The sequence below is a fragment of the Chelonoidis abingdonii genome, chromosome 11 (assembly GCF_003597395.2).
Source record: "Chelonoidis abingdonii isolate Lonesome George chromosome 11, CheloAbing_2.0, whole genome shotgun sequence".
Lineage (NCBI taxonomy): Eukaryota > Metazoa > Chordata > Testudines > Testudinidae > Chelonoidis > Chelonoidis abingdonii.
Genome location: NC_133779.1, coordinates 40,411,848 through 40,430,937, shown reverse-complemented (window position 1 = coordinate 40,430,937; position 19,090 = coordinate 40,411,848). Strand labels below are relative to the sequence as shown.

General features: G+C 51.2%; 1 protein-coding gene across 1 annotated transcript; it reads right to left on the bottom strand.

Moving 5' to 3' along the window:
• Positions 1–15: 15 nt before the first annotated feature.
• ANKLE1 (ankyrin repeat and LEM domain containing 1) lies at positions 16–14,835 on the bottom strand. The gene is made up of 8 exons (XM_032804741.2): positions 14,761–14,835; positions 13,585–13,705; positions 9,381–12,656; positions 7,655–7,817; positions 7,036–7,195; positions 6,174–6,303; positions 3,969–5,472; positions 16–3,927 (listed from the first exon to the last, which is right to left on the bottom strand). The coding sequence occupies exons 2-7, from the start codon at positions 13,658–13,660 to the stop codon at positions 5,300–5,302; spliced, it is 3,978 nt and encodes a 1,325-aa protein (XP_032660632.2). The 5' UTR covers positions 13,661–13,705; positions 14,761–14,835; the 3' UTR covers positions 16–3,927; positions 3,969–5,299.
• Between the last annotated feature and the right edge of the window lie 4,255 nt (positions 14,836–19,090).

Genomic DNA, 19,090 nt, shown 5'->3' with positions numbered 1-19,090 from the left:
AAAGCTCCCCCCCCCCCCCACATATGGAGCTGTTTCCTTCCCTAGATACAGCTGGATTGGAGGCTGGGCTGGCTGGCGGCTACGCCCAATGGCTTCAAGGGGCTGGCGTGTGCAGCCTGGCGGCAGGAGTAGGGGCGCACGCCCTGGGAGGCCACGGCTGCTGCTGGAGCATCTTCATCCTGTTTTCTTGTAGTATAATTTCTCTCATGCAATGGCCCCATTTGGGGCAGGGGGTGGACAAGCCAGACTGTGGGGAGGGACTCAGACTGGTTCCTCTGCTCCCCAGAGCATCCCACCTCCCAGTCACCAAAGGGGGGCTTTAAGGGGGAAGCCAAGAGACGAGGATGGCTCTGCCCCCTGGACAAAGCCATGAGGGGCAGCATCTTCCCAGGAGCTCTTAGCAACTAGATCCCCCGCTTTGCTTCGGCTGAACGTGTGCCAGCCCCGGGCAGCTGGAGCTGCTTGCCGGAGGGCCAGTGGTGGGCTCGACCCTGCCCAACACAAGAGCTGTCCCAAGGAGCTCTCAACCTGAAGGGTGTGCAGCTTTTGTCCTGGCGAGAAGAGGCAGAGAAGTGAGCACTGGTCACCGCATGTCTGGCTGGTAGCAGAGCACGGTGGGATAGTGACTGGTGGGGCCAGACTCCGAAGAGCAGCCCTAATGCCTGGCTCTGGCACAGAGGGGCAGCTCCTGCCAACTGCCCTCCCTTGGGGCGGGGCCCCTAGATCTGCTTGACAGGAGGGGGCAGCGCAGCAAAGGACGAGCTGTCCAGCAGCAGGCTCTCCTGTTATTTCGCAGCACCCCCAAGGCACACCTTCCACCTCCTGAACCACCAGAGCTTTAGGTACCTTTCCCCTGGCTTCATCCACACTACGACCCTGTTTCCCCACACAACCTTCAGTGAACCGATGGGGCCGGAGGGTCTTGGGGAACTGATTCTGAAGCTGCCCCCTGATCAGTCAGACCGGAGGTCAATGACACTGCATCCGAATGCACTGCGACTCCAAACTGCTCCCTTCACTGTGGCCAGGCCCTGCCTCAGAGCATTTTCCTCGCCTGCTGAGCGGCTCCTGAGCACACAGTTTGGTAGCGCTGCCGGAAGCTGAGTGCGTCCGCATGCGAAGTGGAGAGGGAGCCGTGACACGTCATCTTCTAGCCATTAACACACTGTCCGTCCAGCCCCGTTAGTGTCGCCTTTTGCACCAAAACCTGGTGGGTGTCGAGTAATGTAGCCCAGGGTTAGGGTGGGGAGGGGAACGCTGTAAGTAATGAAAGACAATCAGTCACGTTCCTATAGCTGCAAGTACTATGGAAAAACAGCCCTTGGACCTGGTCCATGTGGCTTTTCCTCAAGCCTGGCAAATCCGCAGCAGGGCAGGCACTGTCTGGGAGGGGCTGAGTCTGCTGCAGAACAGAGGCTATGAAGAGTTGAAAGTTGAGTTCTGAAGCCCTCCTCCACTCTGACAGCAGCGACCATTTCATCCATTCCACTGCGGGGTGCACAGGAACTGGGGCCCGTTTAACAGTGTCCAGCTGCAAGCCAGACTGACCCAGAGTCTCCCCCACCCCTCATTTTCAGCGACTAGGAGTGACGGGATGGGTGGGGGCTGCTATGTGCCAGAGGCCTGGCTGGGACAGCCGTGCAGGCCTCCCGTCGGCTCCCTTTATGGGCTGTCAGCTGGCAATAATTCAGCGTGGAGAAGGAGGAACAGCACTTCGTGGGTGTATGGCTGCACAGCCAACCCTGTGCGACATCACCTGGGCCACCAGAGCCCATACCGGGCTCAGGGATCTCCCTTCCCTGCTCTGTCATCGAAACCAAAGAGATACAAAATGAGCTCCCGCACTCTGCAGAGAATGGAATGGGGTGGGGTGGGGCAGATCTTTGCCCCGAGAACAGAGGTTGAGCCGATCCTCCGCTGGAGCCAGATCGAGTTGCTGGAAGGACCTTGGGGGGCCTCTTGAGTGCCACTAGCCCCCTGCTCTTCTGCGCAGCCAGGGCCGAGGTGCTTCCAAAGTGCCAGGCCATGAGAGGGGCTTCTGCACCCACCTGTGTGACAGCACCACTGCTCCAGGCACGCTTGGCCCTGCCACGGACTGCAGTGGCCATGGGCCAAGACAAAAGCCACTGCTGAGCTTGGCTCGTCCCCGGGGAGCACAGCCCCAGGGCCTCTGACACGACAACAGTAACCGCCAAAAGCCTAGCGATGGCCCGTCCAGAACATAACTCATCACCTGAGACAGCAGGTTCTAGTGGGGAGGAAGCCTGAGTGTGGCAACCCACTATATACGAGAGCAACCCGACTCCCTGCCCGCGGCTCCACGGGAACCAGTGGGTTTTGATCACTGACTGAAGGGCGTCACGCCTGGGTGCTCCTGACCCATGCAGCCGTGTTGAACTTGGTGAACTGGCCCCTGTCCGGTGCTCTGCTCTCCGTGCTGGCTTGTCTCATAATGAGAATTTTAACGACTTACAGGTCCATTTACACAGTCGATTTTGCCTCCAGTAAATTGTGTGACCAAGTGGCTGCTATTAACTTGGGGAGGCAGGAATTTCTAGACTAATGCCATCTAGACACCCTCATCAGCAGTGACATGGCTGGACGACCCCCAGGTTACAGCATCTCTATTATCCTTTGTGTCCTTAATTCTTAGTGGATGCTACCTAGCACTTCAGCCTTCTCATGTTTTCTTTCAGACCAGCTGCAGAAATGTGCAGAGACCTGTCATAACCTTCCCTTTGCAAACTGAATCCTAGGCAGTTATTGCTCTGGGGCTCAGAGGCACTTTGCTTTTGAATGAAACGCAGAACTGGTCAGGAAAGATCCCCCAGCCCCTTGGGACAGCGCAGGGGGATGTTAACCTGTGCTCTGGTCCAGTCCCACTCTGGGTATACTTTGTGCCTGCTTAAAATTAACCCTGCCGTTTCCAATTGAAACTGTTGTGCAGCCTTTTGCTGCATGCTATAAAACAGCTGCTGCATTTCGGTGGGCAGTGAAATTATCCTGCTGTGGGTCAGACAGCCCTGGCTCACTGGACACTACAAACGGATTCTCTTTGCAGGGGATTTGCATGGGCATCTCAGAGAGAAGCAGCAACTCAGCCAGCCCTGGGCCCAAGGAGCAGGAAAACGACATAGCAGCTTCCGAGGAGGAAGGACAAAATGGCAGACCGGCTCCTGGCTCTAGTTCATTGTTCTCATGGGGTCTGGAAACGCTAACACGGAAGGATCTGTCAGACACACCCCGGAATGAGGAATGTGCAGTAACAACCCCAGTGCCAGGAGTGGGTTTGCACTAGACCCTGTGCTGAGTGCAGCCTGCAGCACCAGCCAGGCACAGGAGAACAGTCACTGTAGCTCAAAGAAACCTCTGCTTACTGCAGTAGACAGATGTGTCTCCCTCCCACCCCCCAACACAGGGGCAGCAGTGGGCAGCTATTGACCATGGCAAAGCAAACAGCCCTGCACCCAATTCCTCCTCCCTGACACCAGTGGGTATAACATGCTACCCACTCCAAACACCACCACCTTAGCACTAGGGGCTGCCTGAGGTGTAGGGTGAAGAGGATGTGGGTCACCTGGGTGCAGCCCTGTCCCCCCCGTTCCCCTCACCATTAGAGCAGGGTGTGTTCGACTAGCCCCACTGATGGGCGGGGGGGAGCTGTTCTCCAGTGAGGAGGGAGGGAGAAAAGGCCAGTGCTTTGGTTTAGGTTTTCTCCCGCTAGGTGCAAGGGTGAGCTTCCCAGAGAACTGTCTCTAACCACCAGCACCAGGCAGGCTGTGGCCCTGCAGACGGAAGCCTGCTGCTGGCACTGGTCTGCCAGGCTGGCTGATTTGACCATGAACAGTCCCTCCCTACAGCTGGGCCCCAAGAGAGGCTTCCCCCGGCCTCCTGATTTGTACTTGGAAACACAGGTTGACCTTGCCGCTGTGTTGAGGTGACTGTTACTGTGCCCTGCTGTGGCACACGTTCTTTTAAGTGTCTGTTGCCATGAATTCCAGAGTCTGTGCCGCTTGTACCTGACCCTGCTTGTGCTGAAGCAAAAGGAAAGTTGTGCACTGTAATCCACTCTGTAAAGATGAAACCCTAACCTGTGAGTGTGCCATTTCATACAGTAAAGAGCGATTCTATTCTCAGCACCCATGACTTTATTACACAGTGATGGGCTCCTGCAGCCCTGGGGCAGAGTCTGCTCTGTGCTCAGACATAGGCCAGAGTCTGTCACTGCCGCTCTGTCACTGCTGGTCACAAGGAGAGTCCCACTGGGTTTTAAAGTATGAGCAAGGGAGCAGAGTGTCTCACAAGCCAGGAGGAGTCTTAATGCTCTCCAAGGAGCCTGTTAGAGTTAGGGCTGAGAACAGCCCAGAGCGGTTCAGAGGGGTGGGAGAAAATCAGCTCTTAGCCTGAAGGTTGCTACAGCACAATGGACCAAAGAGATTAAAATGTGGGAGAGAAGGAACAGGAAATCCCAACACCTCTCCCTGCTTCAGGAGGGGAGGAGTGATCCTGCACTCTTTGCTTCACAAGGCAGAACAGAGGCTAGGGGATGGTCCGAGACGAGAGACAGTTCAGATTCCTGCAGACAGACAGGCAGAAAAGCTGCTACTTCTATGCTAAGAGCCATCCACAGTGATTTATTTTTTAAAAAACCCTTTCCTCTTTTGGAAAGACTAATAAAAAAATACAAACCTTAAAGCAGCACAGAAACTAGCAGTGTGTAAAAGGTCGTGCTCCCCACGTGCCCTCTCCAGCAGAGCTTTCTCCATGCCCAATTCCACAGACAGAATCAAGAACATGAGCAGCCATTAACAGTCTGTTTAAAACTCCCGTGCCCCTTGCAGGCCAGTCAGCATGTAACACTAGGGAATGAGTCCGCTTGCTACAAACACTGTAAAACCCACAGGAATTCTCTGTGCCTGACTTCTCTTGAGCCTCCTGCCAAACCTCAGAGCAGTGAGATAAAAGACAAATTTAATTCACTTTTCAGTGATTAAAAATCCTGCCTCCGGCAGGCAGGAGGCACCTTCCACGACCAGTTGGCTAAGTGCAATTTAATGCTCCCCCTTCTCTAGGGAGAGGAGCAGGCTTCAGTTTCGCAGCAGCTTGGATCCGCCCTTTCCTCGAGCAGCGAGTTTCAGCCCTGCTGCTGCTGGTGAATGACTCCAAGCCCCTGTCTAGCTAAGGGCTCCGTTATCTCAGCGCCCCCTGCGAGCCGTACACTGCCCTGGCTCACCATACGCAGCCTCTAATTAGAGCTGCAGCCGCCAGCCAGGCGAGAGGATGGTTGGCAGGAGCAGCCTCACTGCCCAATCTGGATGTCTGCCGGACGCAGCTGCCGTTCCCCTTCCGCCAGGAAGATCTGCATGGCCCTGTGCAGCATGTGAATCCCCAGGCACCGGCGACGTTTCATGGGCCAGCTCGCCACCACACCGTAGTAATTCCCCTTCTTCTGATTGGTGAGCATCTTTAACCCTGGAAGGGGAAGCACGCTCACTAGAGGGGTGGTCAGAGGGTTCCACTAGCAGGGGAGCACACAGCGTGATCCCCACCCCCAATCCCTCAGCAGAATCACCCTCATCTTGTGCCAGCCACGGGAAACTTCGCCCTGGCTGTCCCCATGGGAAGGCTGCTAAAGGTGGTGTGTTTCCACGGAGGGCAACAAGGTCACAGCTGCTTGGATCAGGAGTGAGTTCAGCTCAGCGACAGCCCCATCCCCACCTTTCCACCATGAATAGGGCAGAGAACGTTCAAGCTAGCCCCCCAAGACACGGACCTCAGAGGATGGGATGGCTAGAAGCTCAGGAATAGGCTGAGTTTCACATGAAACCAAGAACAAATATTTCATCTTCAAAGTGCTTTAAAAACAAGCCAACCCTGCTCACCCCAGTAGGAGGCAAGTCATCATTGCCATTCTGCCTTTACAGATGGGGAAACTGAGGCACAGAGCTGGGAAAACTTCCTCAAGCTCATGGGAGGGAGAGAAATTCAGTTTCAGAGTTGGGGCTCCCACTCGTGGGCTCAGAGCCCAGCCTCTCCCCTTCTAAACCACATCCCCGGGGGGCTATGGAGGGAATGGCCAGATCAGGGACGTCTTTGAAGGCTCTCTTGGGGGGGAGGGAGGACGCTCGTGTAAACCGAGGAGAAAACCATCATGGTACTTGTTGCTGCCGTACCAATCGCATCCACTAAGCAGGCCTCCCGCGTGTAAGCTTCCACTGGAATGACGTTCTGGAAGCAGTGCACGGAGATCACGCCCTGGCCGCCTGCCCAGATGTCCAGGATGTGCTGCACTTTGGGGCACGCCTGCGGGACATACAGTCGGTGGTGACTACAAACCTCCTAACACGGTGGTTTTCAAATTTCATTCATCTGTGGACCCCTAAAAACAATTTTGAATGGAGGTGCAGCCCCCTTTGGGAATCTCAGTCTGCAGACCCCCAGAGATCTGCGGACCACAGGTTGAAAACCACTGATAGGAGCAGGTGAGTTATCCTGATAGACACACTGGGTGTGGGCTGTTCCCAGAGATATTTAAACCCAAGCAATTTTATTCTTCCAACTGGTTCTCGGCCAGATCTGGAGCAGCCAGGTCACTGTCCCCTGGCAGGTTCCTGGTCGTTCTCCTGGGGATGGCATCTCCCCAGGCCCTCAGTGACAAGTGGTGCAAATGTGAACGGGGCTGGGTAACAGCCCTTAGGCCCGAAGCCCTGTCCATCCACAAAGCAGGCCTGCTCCCGGCACCCAGCCATCAGCTGGTACCAGCTTCCTGTCACTCCCAGGCAGCGCAGGAGTCAAAGTGGCAAACTTTGAAGTTAAAGGACTCTCCTGAGGCATGCAACCCCACACCCCTTTCCAAAGGGGACTAAACAGCTTTGGGCCGGTGTAAATCAGGGAGCTCCAGCTTCCCGCTGATCTCATGATCTGGACAGAGCTTGTGTTAAAGTGGTTTTAAACCTCGGGCAGAGCAGAAAAGTCTCGCTTAGGGCCTATTGCCACCTAGTGGCAGTTTGTTTTAGGACTCCCCTGCCCAGTTACCTGCTTCTTTCCACCTTTGTAGTGAGTTAAGGCCTGGTAGAGGTGGCTGTAGGGTCGGGAGCGTTTCCCTTTGCCCACGTAGAAGACGGCACTGATGAATGTCCTAAAGCAGTCAGCCTGGCTCAGGCGGTGGCAGCGGAAAGGTAAGTTCTGAGTCACCCTGCAGGAGGAGGCAACGCTGAGCGTGGAAGGGTTTGGTCTCATTTGCCATTCTTTCCACATGCCCCAAGTCTCCGGCTCAGCAGCGCAGCGCTCCGCTGGGGCCCCAGCTAGTCTCTATGTATTGTTAGTAGCTCAGGCTCTTTTAAGGTGTCTCAAGTTGCGCACCCAAAAATCACCAGTCGCTCCTGAAAAGCTTGGCCAGTGGTATAAACACAGCATAACCCACTCACCCACCACCGCCCTGCATAGGTCCTGCGGGAACAGGAGAGCAGAGTCACTCTTGCCATTGGAGCAGGAGGCTCGAAGAGAAAGTTCTCCTGGTGGACTTCCCCCAGGACATGGCAGCTTTACAGCAGGTCAGATGCGGGACTTGCAAACCTTGTCCCTAAGGGGGAAGAGTTCAGAGAGACGGCAAAAGCCGCCCTGTGGAGACACGGTGCGGGGAGAGAGGCCATACCTGGGGTCCAACAGCAGATAGTTAAAGCTGGACTTGAGCACGCCCTCCCTCCACTTCCTGTTCTTGTCGGGCTGGTCAAACTGTCTGGAGAGAGCCATTTCGTCGTCCTTGCAGTCTGGGATCTGAAAGGTCTCTAGTACAGAGGCCAGCTCAGGGCTGTGTCCTGTGCCAGTGCAAGAAGCAGCCCGTTTCCCTCCACCCCCCAGAAAGGGGGGAGGGGGAGAGAGAGAGAGAACATACAGCTGGATTAGACAGGGCAAGGTGGGCCAGAGATGGCTAGGCAACGTGGAGTAATGTGCACGTGCCAGGGAGCACGCAGCTATCACCTCTTCCCAAGAGACACCGCCACAGCAGAAATCTAGTGACTGCAGGACTTTGGGCTGTAGGTTACCAGGTTCGTACACTCCGGATCTGGGCTCTCAGGTTTGTGTTTCCTTACACCCATTACCTTCCTCTCGGCCTTTAGATCACCAGCCTTTACTAGGCCTTTCAGTGACCGTCACCACATCACAGCGGGGGCAAAGCTACAAAGGAATCCGGCCATTCCAAACTGCCTCAGCAGCAGTCAGCTCCAACTGGGTTTTATGCCACTTAATTCCCTGGCTCTGAGTATCCAACTAGGTGCTGCAGGCTGCAAGGAGGTCACTACAGTGAACTGGGAGCGTTTAGGGCCTCAGAGTAGAGCCCAGGCTTGGTAACAGAACAACGCAACGCCTGGAAGGGACCCACGGAGGAAGGGGGAGCAAGTGCTTTCTGATGCTGCCAAGGAATGATTCCTCTAGCAGTGATGCTTTTAACGGAAGAGAGCACATGGACCAAACCCAGGGGGTTGGCATGGCGGAGGGGAGCAAAGGGGTCATGTAAGTGGTCGCTTTCTTTGGGGGCAAATGCATCTTTAAAGAAACCTCTGTACACGAGAGCTGCACTGGTTTCATTTGAGGTGAGAGTTTAAACTGATTTTGTTAAACTGGTGACAAAGGTCACGTGAGACTTTACTTCAGGGTAAAGCAGACTGAGGCCTGGTCTACACAGGAAGTTTGGCTGATCCAGCCATGCTGCTCAGGGGTGTGAAAAATAACCCTCCCTCCCCCCTCCGAGTGACATAGTTACACTGAGCTGTGCCCCGTGAAGACAGCGCTAGGAATTCTTCCATCGATCTAGCTCCTGCCTCTCAGGGAGGAGGATTAGCTGTGCCCTCCATCAGCACAGGTAGCATCTACACGGAAGCACTATACTTCCACTGTAGCATTTCAAGCGTAAACAAGCCCTAAGTCTATTAGGAACAGATTTAAGCTAAACCAAGATTATAGCATCCACACTGTGGTCTGAACTGGTTTAACAAACTCAGTGCAAGTTTGTATGTAGACAAGATCAGGCCCCAGGACTGGAAAAGCAGGAACAGAAAAAATCTCTTAAAATATTAATGCTGCAGACCTTGTCCACACAGGAAAGCTGCACTTGTTTAAACTGATTTAGTAAAATCAGTGCAAACCCCTGTGTTGACACTGATTTCAGTTGGCGAGGGGCTTTTTTCAGGTTCCTAATCCTCATTAGCTAAACCAAATACACCCAGTTTAAATTGGAGCAGAACTTTGCATGAGTTTAACTAAATCAATTTAAACAGATGCAGCTTTTCCATGCTGACTTGGCCTAAATGCTCCGTCTCTGACAGAACAGCTTAGCGAGAAGCTCCACACCCCCCTGTTCCCTGAAAGAAACTGCTTACCTACAGACCTCTTCCTGGCCTGGGTGTTTGGGTCCTTCAGCAGTTTGTCGAGCAGCTGCAAGTAGAACTTCCTCGTTAGACTTGTAATGGGCCCTGGGTTTGCGCCCAAGTTTCTCAGCTTCCTAATGAGGGCTTCATCAGAGAGGAGATGTAGCTTGGAGGTTGCCATTGGTGACTTGCACTGTAGGGGCTGGTTCTCCTTGCTCTCCTGCTCCGCCAGTTTACTCTGGTAGGCTCTCCAGTCATAAACAATAGTGTCATCAGAGCTCGTAGTGTCTGTGAGTACAGATGCATTGTCTGTGCACGGGACATGACGCTCGATCAGCGCGTACCCTTCCTCCTCGTCCATATAGAGATATTCCACTGGCTCACAGGCGCTGACATTCACAGGCCGGCCGCCGGGCGAGAGGGGAACGTCCTGGCTGCACGAGTCCGGCACGGGGCTCAGCCTCCCCGAAGGGTGATCGGTGGCAGACGTTGCCTGAGAAGGCCTCCTGGAGGACAGCCGACTGAAACTAACCCTGGAGCCACCAGGCTGCCTCTTGGCATCCAGCTGAGGCTGACAGCGCTCCTCTTGCGGGCACGCGCTGGGCAACACACTCCCACATTCCTCATTCGCAGCATCTGACTCAGCCTGGGAGAAGGCTGTTGCATCAAGGGGCCTGGTGAGAGCAACCTGCTGTGTTGGGTCTGTGCAGTCACTCTCCCCATCCTCCGTCAGCCACATCCTGTCTGACGGGGGGTTGTCTGTATCGAAGCTTGGGAGGCAGGGAGGGAGGCCAGGGTGGCAGGCAGCACCTGGCTCGGCTTTCCCCTTGTTACCAGAAAAGGACTGCTCATCAGTGCCCCCGTCAGAGTCTAGCAGCACTGTGGGGCTGGCATCTGGGTAGCTGCTATGACCAGCAGAGGACCCCGAGTGGCTGGTGGCTTTTGGGATTATTTCAGTATCGTCCAGGTCATTAGTCTCTTCTGCTTCCCAACAAGATGCATTTTCACCCTCCTGAGCGACCCAGCTCACTCTTGCGGTATTACCTTCAGGACAGGCAACAGGGCCAACTGGCATCCAACGCATCCCTGGAGGGCTCCTAATTCTCCTGGGCCGCCTTGGCATCTCCAGTGTCTCCTCAAAGAGTGATGAGGAGGAGCTGCTGTCACGCGCCGCAGAGGTCAAGCGGCTCTTTGTTCTGGGAGTGACGTGGCAGGGCCTGGGGCGCATCTGAAGCAGTGGGGAAACATCTGAAGATGTGGGAAACACCTTCTGTTTCTCGTTCAAGTGAGAGAACTCGTCTTCTCCAGAACCGTCAGCGGGACTGGCAAGGTGCTGGATCACCAAGGTGTCAGCTTCACTGCTCAGACTGGCAGGCTTTACCGATCTCCCTCTGAATGGGTTGCCATTTATTTCTTCCTCTGTGTTATTCTCTTCCACGTCCCCACTTGGCGTCCCACTCGTGGCCCCACCTAGCAGCACCGTGTCCGGCATCTCTGGGTCGGACCCATTTGCAGAGAGATCCCATTCCTGAATATCGGCTTTTCTTGATACCCACTGGCTACTGGTCAGTCCTGTCCTTGCAGACAGACTGTTGTCCATGGAGATCAGCATCCTCTTCAATTTACCCTGCAGTTTCCAGTCTGCAATAATTTGCCTGTAGTTCACAGAGGCGGAAGCTTCCCGAGGACCAGCTGCCTCAACCACATCATCAGCTGGGGTCAACTGATGTGGTTCCTGAGTCGACAAGATGCTTGAGCCTCTGTCATTCTGCTTGTGAGAGACACACTCAACCTGTAACTCTTGGGAAGGGCTTGATACCCCCGTGTCTTTGAGAGATTTATGTGCAGTGCTGCAGGTACACAGCTCTGAAGCTGGCTTCCCAGCGGAGGTCAAACCAGAATCATCCCTGCTAATATGGGATGCTTCAGAACTAGCATATAAATGCCTTCTTCCTGCCATCTCTGTGTTCTGTGACCTGGAGGGCGGCACGTGCTGCATAACTGCTTCCCCTGCAGATGGCATTTCTACCAGCTTCTCACAGCTCTGCCCTGCGGTGCTGACCATCAACCCTTTGCCTAAGTGCACTCGTGAACTCCCATCTTTGCTGCCAGCGCTGTTGGAATCAGCACTTCTGTCTCCGGCACACAAAGAGCTGCAGCATTGTGTATCTCCACTGGTACAGCCCTCGTTCCCTTCCAAGCATTTCTTCGGCTCACTGTGGTCAGAAGCGTCTGCGGCGCTAACGTAACAGTCGCTGTCACAGCTGCTATATTGGCTGCTGCCGCTCTCAGAGCTTCTGCTAAGCACCTGTCCAGTAGCGAAGGGAGAGTCTGAATTTTCATGTGTTCTGGCCAGGAATGTTGGATCCATCACTGTCTTTTCCAAGTCACAAATGGCTGTGGAGTTGGCCCGACAGAACAAGTACACGTGGTCTGGGGATGTGACATCCAATCCTTCCTGGCCATTCACCTTCCCTAACATTTCGAGATCGAGGAAGTCCCTGAGCAGGGACAGGCCCAGAGTCCCATTGGCAGCACTAACTCTGGGGTTGCAGTGTGGCCCAGAAGGCCTTTCCTTCCAGTTCCCATTGTTACGGAGGGGGAAAATTTTAGGGGACTCACAGAAACTGACACTTCTCCGTGCCCACGCTGCATGGCTCATGCTGCAACGCTGTGATTGAGAGAAGATCACAGACTCCTTTGAAATGGATTCATCCTGGCAAGGCACTGGCTGGGAAGATAGACCGTGACCACTGTCTGTTGTGTCTTCATAGCCAGGGCCAGGTGGTGTCAAACTATCGTCTGTCTCTGACGAAGGAGAAGCAGAAGTTTCATCCCCAGGAAAGCCCGATGTTGTAGTCAGACTTGAAGTTAGCTCTCGAGGGTCATTACTGGCTGAAAGCCAAGTGCTGGACAGCACTGGCTGAGGTAGGCCACGACGGCTGCATGGACCATTGTCAGACAAAGTGGCAGGTCCCTGGGAACGCCCCGGGTGCGAATAGGCACAAAAGGCCAACGTGGATGGAGGCACTGAACAGCATGGATGGTCCTGGAGATTCCCTGGGACACAACTCAGTTGGCCACTTGCATCAGCAGCTGCTGCGTTGTTAAAGGTGACACCCAGCCCTGCATTACTGGGACTCCCGTCCGGCAGACACTTTTGGGTGCTGCTAAGCGGTCCAGGATCATCCCACGCTTCAGAAAGTCTTGAGATGATATCAGTTTCTGTGCAGTCGTCAGTCAGAACGGAAAGGAAGCTCTCAGCGTTTCTCAAGCCTTCGTGGCAGACTGTACAAGACAGAGTGACACGCTCACTACTCAGTGTTCATTATATTAAAACAGCAAACATCAATGTATCTTTGTGTCTTACAAACCATGCTAAGGAAACACACACAGCAGTTCATCTGCAGTACCACCTCGCTGGTAAAGCAGACAGTCGGGCACCAGCATTCCTAGAAACTATTCCTTGCTCTGTCACTGACTCCGTGTGTGACCTTGAAAGAGTCACTTCACCGTCTGTCTCAGTTCACTCACGTGTAACGTGGGGAGCACCTCATAGCATGCTGTCAGGCTTCGTTTTTAAAGTGCTTTGAGATCAAATAAAAGCAAAGTACAAATCAAAACGAGGCAGTGTGGCCTTGTGGACAGCGCACAGAATCGGGGCTTAGGAAGCTTAGGTTCTGTTCCCAGCCACTGGCCTGCTAGGTGACCTTGGTCAAGTCATTTCTCCTCCCTGTGTCTCAGTTTCCCCATCTGTAAGATCGACGGATGAAGAGTGTTACATATGAGCTGGGTATTGTTATTATCGCAGCAATATGGAGCATTAATCCAGTTTGCTTTGCCTTTTCTAGACTGCAGATAAGTGAAAATGCTTGAGAACAGTTTATGGGATTGGGTCAGGGGACAGAGGGATCAAGAGCCCTTCATTTCTAGGTTGTATCAGGCAACGAACAGATGAGGACTCTTGCTGTTTGTTGTTCAGTACCTTGCTAGGTCAGCAGAGAGACCAAAGACTGAAGGGCCACAGACTTACAGTACCCTCCCAGCGCCATGGAGATGGTCCCTCCAGGTCAGGGCTGAGACAGACGGCGTGTGGGAGGAAGTTTGCGAACAGACGGGTGATTCTCCCGTGGCAGCGGAAGCCCTTACAAATGAGGGCATTCACAGTTCAGAAGCACCAGCCCAGCACTCATTCAGAAACGCTTACTGCACTTACATGTGTGCTTATGTGCTCCATCGGCCTTCTCTGGGAGCCAAGCATGCTGGAAGCCCTGCAGGATTTGTACACACATCTTGTTTCCCTGTTCCAAGGCTAAGTCGATTGCTCTGTTTCCATCCTGAAGAGTAAAGGCACAACCCCCCCACATTTTACTATTAAATGTATTAAACACAAACCATTTATCATGCTCTGCTTCTCACGGGGAAACACTCTGCTGGGAACTACCCAAGCATAAAGGTGGGACCATGCTGCACTACTCAGCTGGAAAGCCACATTTGGAGCTCTGCCAACCTTAGGCTGGAAGAAGATTGCAATTATGCAGGTGATGTACGTAGTTTCCAGAGACAAAGGGTCTCAAGCTAAACAGCAAAGGGTTCTAGTGGAATAAGGAGAAGCTGTATTTAAATAGTGCTGATCACACCAAAGCACTTTACTAATGGAGGAATCTCTTCATTCATTACAGAAATGCAGCCACCTCTGAGGTGGAACGTGGCAGCTGTTTAACAGCACACAGCAACACAACAGGAATGGAGGTGTAGAAGAATACTGTACCCAGGTGAAGCAAAAGGCTCACCATGGGGTGAATGAATATAGGTGAGTCCTCCTGTTGCGAACACAGCCATGAGAGGTCAACTCCTCAGGGCAGGGACCATGCCTTTATTTGTGCCTTGTACTGAACTGGCAGTTAATTATAAGCTTTAATGACAAGTGCTCAGGGCCACAGACAATTTAATACTTTAATATTTCCGCTCTTGCTCAACGTGACAAATGGAACAAATCTAGCGGCCTCTAATCCCTTAAAGACATTCACCCACATCATAAAATCACCAGTCAGTTCAGCACAGGCAGTAATCTCTGCTCAGGAGTATAAGGAGACATGGCTGTTCATTCAAGGTCCCTCACTGGTTATAGATTCATAGATCTTAAGGCTAGAAGGGACCACTATGATTATCTAGTCTGACCTCTGACATAACCCAGGCCACAGAACATCACCCAGCAAGTCTTGCATCAAGCCCACAAGTTTAAGTTGAGCTAGAGCGTATCAGTTAGAAAGAGCCAGTCTAGAAGACTAGATAAAATGAGAGAATCCATCATACCTCTAAGAAATGCCTGTCCCTAAGTTAGTTAGCAAGACCTTGGGGATGACAACACTGAAATCATAATTATACGAACCTGGTCTTCGAGATTTGGGTCCCCTCCATTCCGCAGTAGGAGCTTCAAGCATTTGTAACATCCCCAAGAAGCTGCTACATGCAATGGTGTGAGTTCCTCTACTGACCTGAAATACACAGTACCCAGGTTTATATTCCAATACCTTTATGTGCCTTAAGGAAAAAAATTCTTTAAATGCCATTGTGTGTCTATTAAAACGCAACAAAGGAAGCAGGAGATGATGATACAGTATAGTGAGGAACACCCACTGATTGGTGTATATTTTGGCACATACCATTTTGCAACTACTTCCAATCTTATTTGACAAAGGAAGAGACATTTCATTTAGTACTCTCTTGTCAAATGTATGATTGATTCTAGTGGAGGAATGGACTGCAACCACACTAAATATTGGTATATCAACATGAGAAGACATACAAATGTTTTTCTTTTTATTTGTAAGCAAGGTCTGAATGAGCTCTCTGCTGCCAGCTAGTGATGAGCTGGTGGGGGGAAAAGGCTTCAGGACCAGATGGTATTTACATGAACACCTCTACTCTGCCTAGGTATCCAGCAGACAGAGCTGTATTGCCAAAGTGATCAATTTTGGTCGGTGTTGGGTTAGAAATCACTGATTACTAGGTGGGGACTCAAGCCGGTTCTGTGTTATATTGTTAAGAGGGGCCCCGGGATATTGAACCTGGCACTTGTTACTGCTGACTCCATCTTGCAGAAGGGTTACATATACTACTTGCACAACCTGTCATGATATAGACCATAAAAAGGTTTGTGGCAGTTCGTATTATTGCAAGCTTTCCAAGAAACACATAATTCAGGGGAAGTTTATTACTGTTTTATACGAGATCCAAGTTCCATATTTTGTCTGTCTTTGCATATGCAACTTCTAAAAGAGTGACAAACATTTAACATTTAAGAGGGTGATTTAAACAGCAATTCTGTGGCAGGCAAATCCCGGAGACATGTTATCATACTGAATGCAATTCTGAACATTGGCTCACAATCCCCTGGTTGAAATAGTAACACTTCTCACAAGTTTACAATTTACAACTATTCCTCTCTGATCAAACTTCACATGCATCTCATCTTTTCAGCTGTGCAAAAAAGGCAAAAAGTCATTCCAGCATCTTTCAGTTCAAGTGTGATTCAACAGGACACAGCATACTTGGATCTCACACATTTTCCACACTGGGCTGGAGCAGAGACTACATACCTCCCTGATTGTCCTGCCTTTTCAGCAGGTGAGAAAAAAAGCCACACAATTCACACTGAACACATCTGTGTCCAGTTGTCAGTTTCAACACTCCCAGAGAGACCCTTGAGCAAGAGTCTCTCGTACATCAGCGCACTGTGATAATCCACCAAACAGAAAGTCTTTCATTTTGTGCTTCCAAGTTATTTTCAGGCATACACAAGGAAAGGCAGATGTTAACTTATTCAAGATCACAGTTTGGGGGAGATTTCCCAATTATTACAGCACAAAAGTAGGGGTCAGGACTCCTGGGTTCTATCCTCAGCTTTGCCAATAGTTTAGTGTGGGACCTTGGGCAAGTTACTTCACCTCTCAGTTTTTCTATCTGAACAACAAAGATGTTGCTTTGCACTGGAAAGGGAGAAGGATAATTCATTAATGTCTGAAATGCACAAAGTATTAAATGGGCTTCATCAGCTAACTAAAACCCACCCCCTTCTCCCCAAATCAAAAAGCTTCCCGATTACCTGGCATTTGGGTTTCCACCATACTGGAGAATCAGCTTCAGACAACGAACCCCGCTTTCCCTTTCTTTGCCAGCAGCCAGGTGGATCGCTGCAATTCCCTCTGGCAGAACCAGGTTAGGATCCGCACCCTGTTTCAGCAGTGCTTCCACAACCCTTCAGATGTACAACAGGACACCAAGTTACACTCTACCCATGTGGGATAGTCACACAGCATGACTAGTCAGGGACCATTCAACATGAGACTCAGCTCTTCGGGGCAGGGACAATGTCCTTTTAAAGTTTCTACAACAGTCATTCCACTATGTGAGTATCAGATAACAATACTGTAGACTTGTAATTGATTGGAAGTCTATCATCTGACGTGAGTGGGTGTGCCAGAAGATACATAACTTCAATGTCGAAAGATGCATCTTTCAACTGAGGTTACTGCTGACAAGAATCTCTCCTTATTCCCAAAAATCTACAGACATGCTAGTTAGGGACTGGTATTCCCTAGAAGATGTAATCACCTGACAAATGTCATTTTTGTAACAATCTTTTACTTTTTTTAATCTCTTTTAGGGTTTTGTGTTTCTGCCCCTAGCCAGGTATCCGAGCACCTGCCACATAAAATCTATTAGCACTTGCAAAGTCCCTACTGGACTTCATTGAATCTATGGATGTTTCCCATTTCAGGATAAACTCTGCATCGGAACCACGTTAAACATACTTTAAATTGTATTAAATTTACTTGTTTGTTTTTCTTTAATTGATTTGGGTCAGGTTTTTCTCCCTTGGATTGTTTTTTCCTTGAGGAGAGGGGTAGAAAGTGATTCTTACAGTAAAATGCACTTTTTGAAGAGGAAGGTTTTGGCAGCAGTTTATAACAATAATTTGTTTGTCACTAAAACGCCTGCTGATGCACACCTTCTCTTCTCACTCTTCGAGTGGGGAAAAATATACTTGTAATTCACAAGTAATTCAAGATTGTTACAAGTTTTGCAACAAACTCCTGACTCTCAAAACAATGCACACAAGGAACATCTACTACTTTATCAGTAGCCTTCACTTGTCACAAGCTTCCTGTTGCCTCTGGCTGCTGGCTTTCCAGAGGCAGACCTGGTGGGGTGTGCCCCCTTCGGATAGCTTTCCTCTGCATTGTAGCCTTATGCTTCCGTTTCTCCTGATTACTTGTTTAACCCGGAGGCCCTATTTTCAGTGAGAAGGCAAAGGCTCCGCCCTTTGTTATAGTCAGACAAACCTCAGGCTTCTACTAACAAGTCCAGACATATTTCCTTGCATTCTGAGATTAGCTAGCTGGTTGTTTTCAGCAAGATACAGGGGCTTTTGAATCCTCTCATTTCTACCATACAATCATCAGAGCAGCCTTTTGCTCCCCACACTTTAGAGAGACTTAATCCCCCTCTGCAGGAACAACTTCCTCTCTCTGTGCCTCAGTTTCTCCATCTATAAAATGGAAATGATACAGATCTGCTTTGTGATCTACTGATGAAAAGCATTATTACCACCTCTTAAAACACACCAAGGTGCGAAATAACCACGAATTACCATGATACAACCCGTTCATTTCTTGATAAGCATAATACAAGTATAATTAATTGCTTTACACTGGAATTGCAATGACTATTAGGTATAATTTGCAAAAAGGTATCAGATATTTTTGCACATGTTCATGTAAAGTATCGTATAAATAGCATTCGGCTACACTCTATTGTATGCTTTGGCTCATACCAGCAGGCAGGCTCAGAGCTGTAATGAGTGCAAGGTTACCACTGCTTATTTCTATATCCTCCAAAGCATCTTAGGTACCTGAAGACATACAAAGAAACAAGCTCTGGCCAAAAAGGTGAGTCTACCCAAATGACACAAGCTCAGGCAATGTGACCAGAAGCAAGCCACCAAGCAGTGAAGGATCCTCAATGCCTGGCTACTGCTCCACCATATGTTTTATTAGCGCTGCTTTGTGACAGAAGGATGGGCAGAGCAGCTGGCAGACGCACACCCACACAAGCACCATAGGCCTGTATTATTTGGCTGTGTCTCCATAGGGGTTGAGTGGAAGCCAGGGAGTAACAGCCATTAGAGTCAGTGGCAGGGGACAAACTTGCTAGATAGTTAGTACAGGAAGCCCTCCCCTCCCCAGTGCTGCACATCCCTTCCCCTTCCCCCAGGGGGGGAGTCTCCCAGTAATGCAATGTGCATGGTGAGCAGCCATTCCTCCAGTGCGCAGTGAGCTACCTCCTGTCACCAGTGCAGTGTGTCCCCAGTAGCCCCATAGCAGCAAGGTGCCCTCCCCCTCAGTGCAGCAACCCCCACTGCACACTGAGCCTGTCTGCTGACCCATTCTAAATGCAGTGTAGTGACACCCCAACTGCTATCTATAGATTAACTCCCTCAGTGCATGCAGTGACCCCCAGTGCTATCTATGGATTGACCCCCCCAGTGCAATGAATGCAGTGACACCCCCACTGCTACCTATGGATTAACATTCCTCCTTGAGTGCAGTGCGTGCAGTGACCCCCAGTGCTATCTATGGATTGGCCCCCCCAGTGCAATGAATGCAGTGACACTCCCACTGCTACCTACAGATTGACCCCCCAGTGCAGTGACACCC

What these genes read in the sequence shown, in the direction of transcription:
- ANKLE1 (XM_032804741.2), bottom strand. Translation starts at nt 13,660, where the DNA reads ATGTGTGTACAAATCCTGCAGGGCTTCCAGCATGCTTGGCTCCCAGAG. An exon ending in TATCTGCTGTTGGACCCCAG is followed by an intron (nt 7,196 to 7,654) that starts GTATGGCCTCTC and finishes CTCCTCCTGCAG; the next exon opens with GGTGACTCAGAACTTACCTT. An exon ending in CTGCTTAGTGGATGCGATTG is followed by an intron (nt 5,473 to 6,173) that starts GTACGGCAGCAA and finishes TTCCCCTTCCAG; the next exon opens with GGTTAAAGATGCTCACCAAT.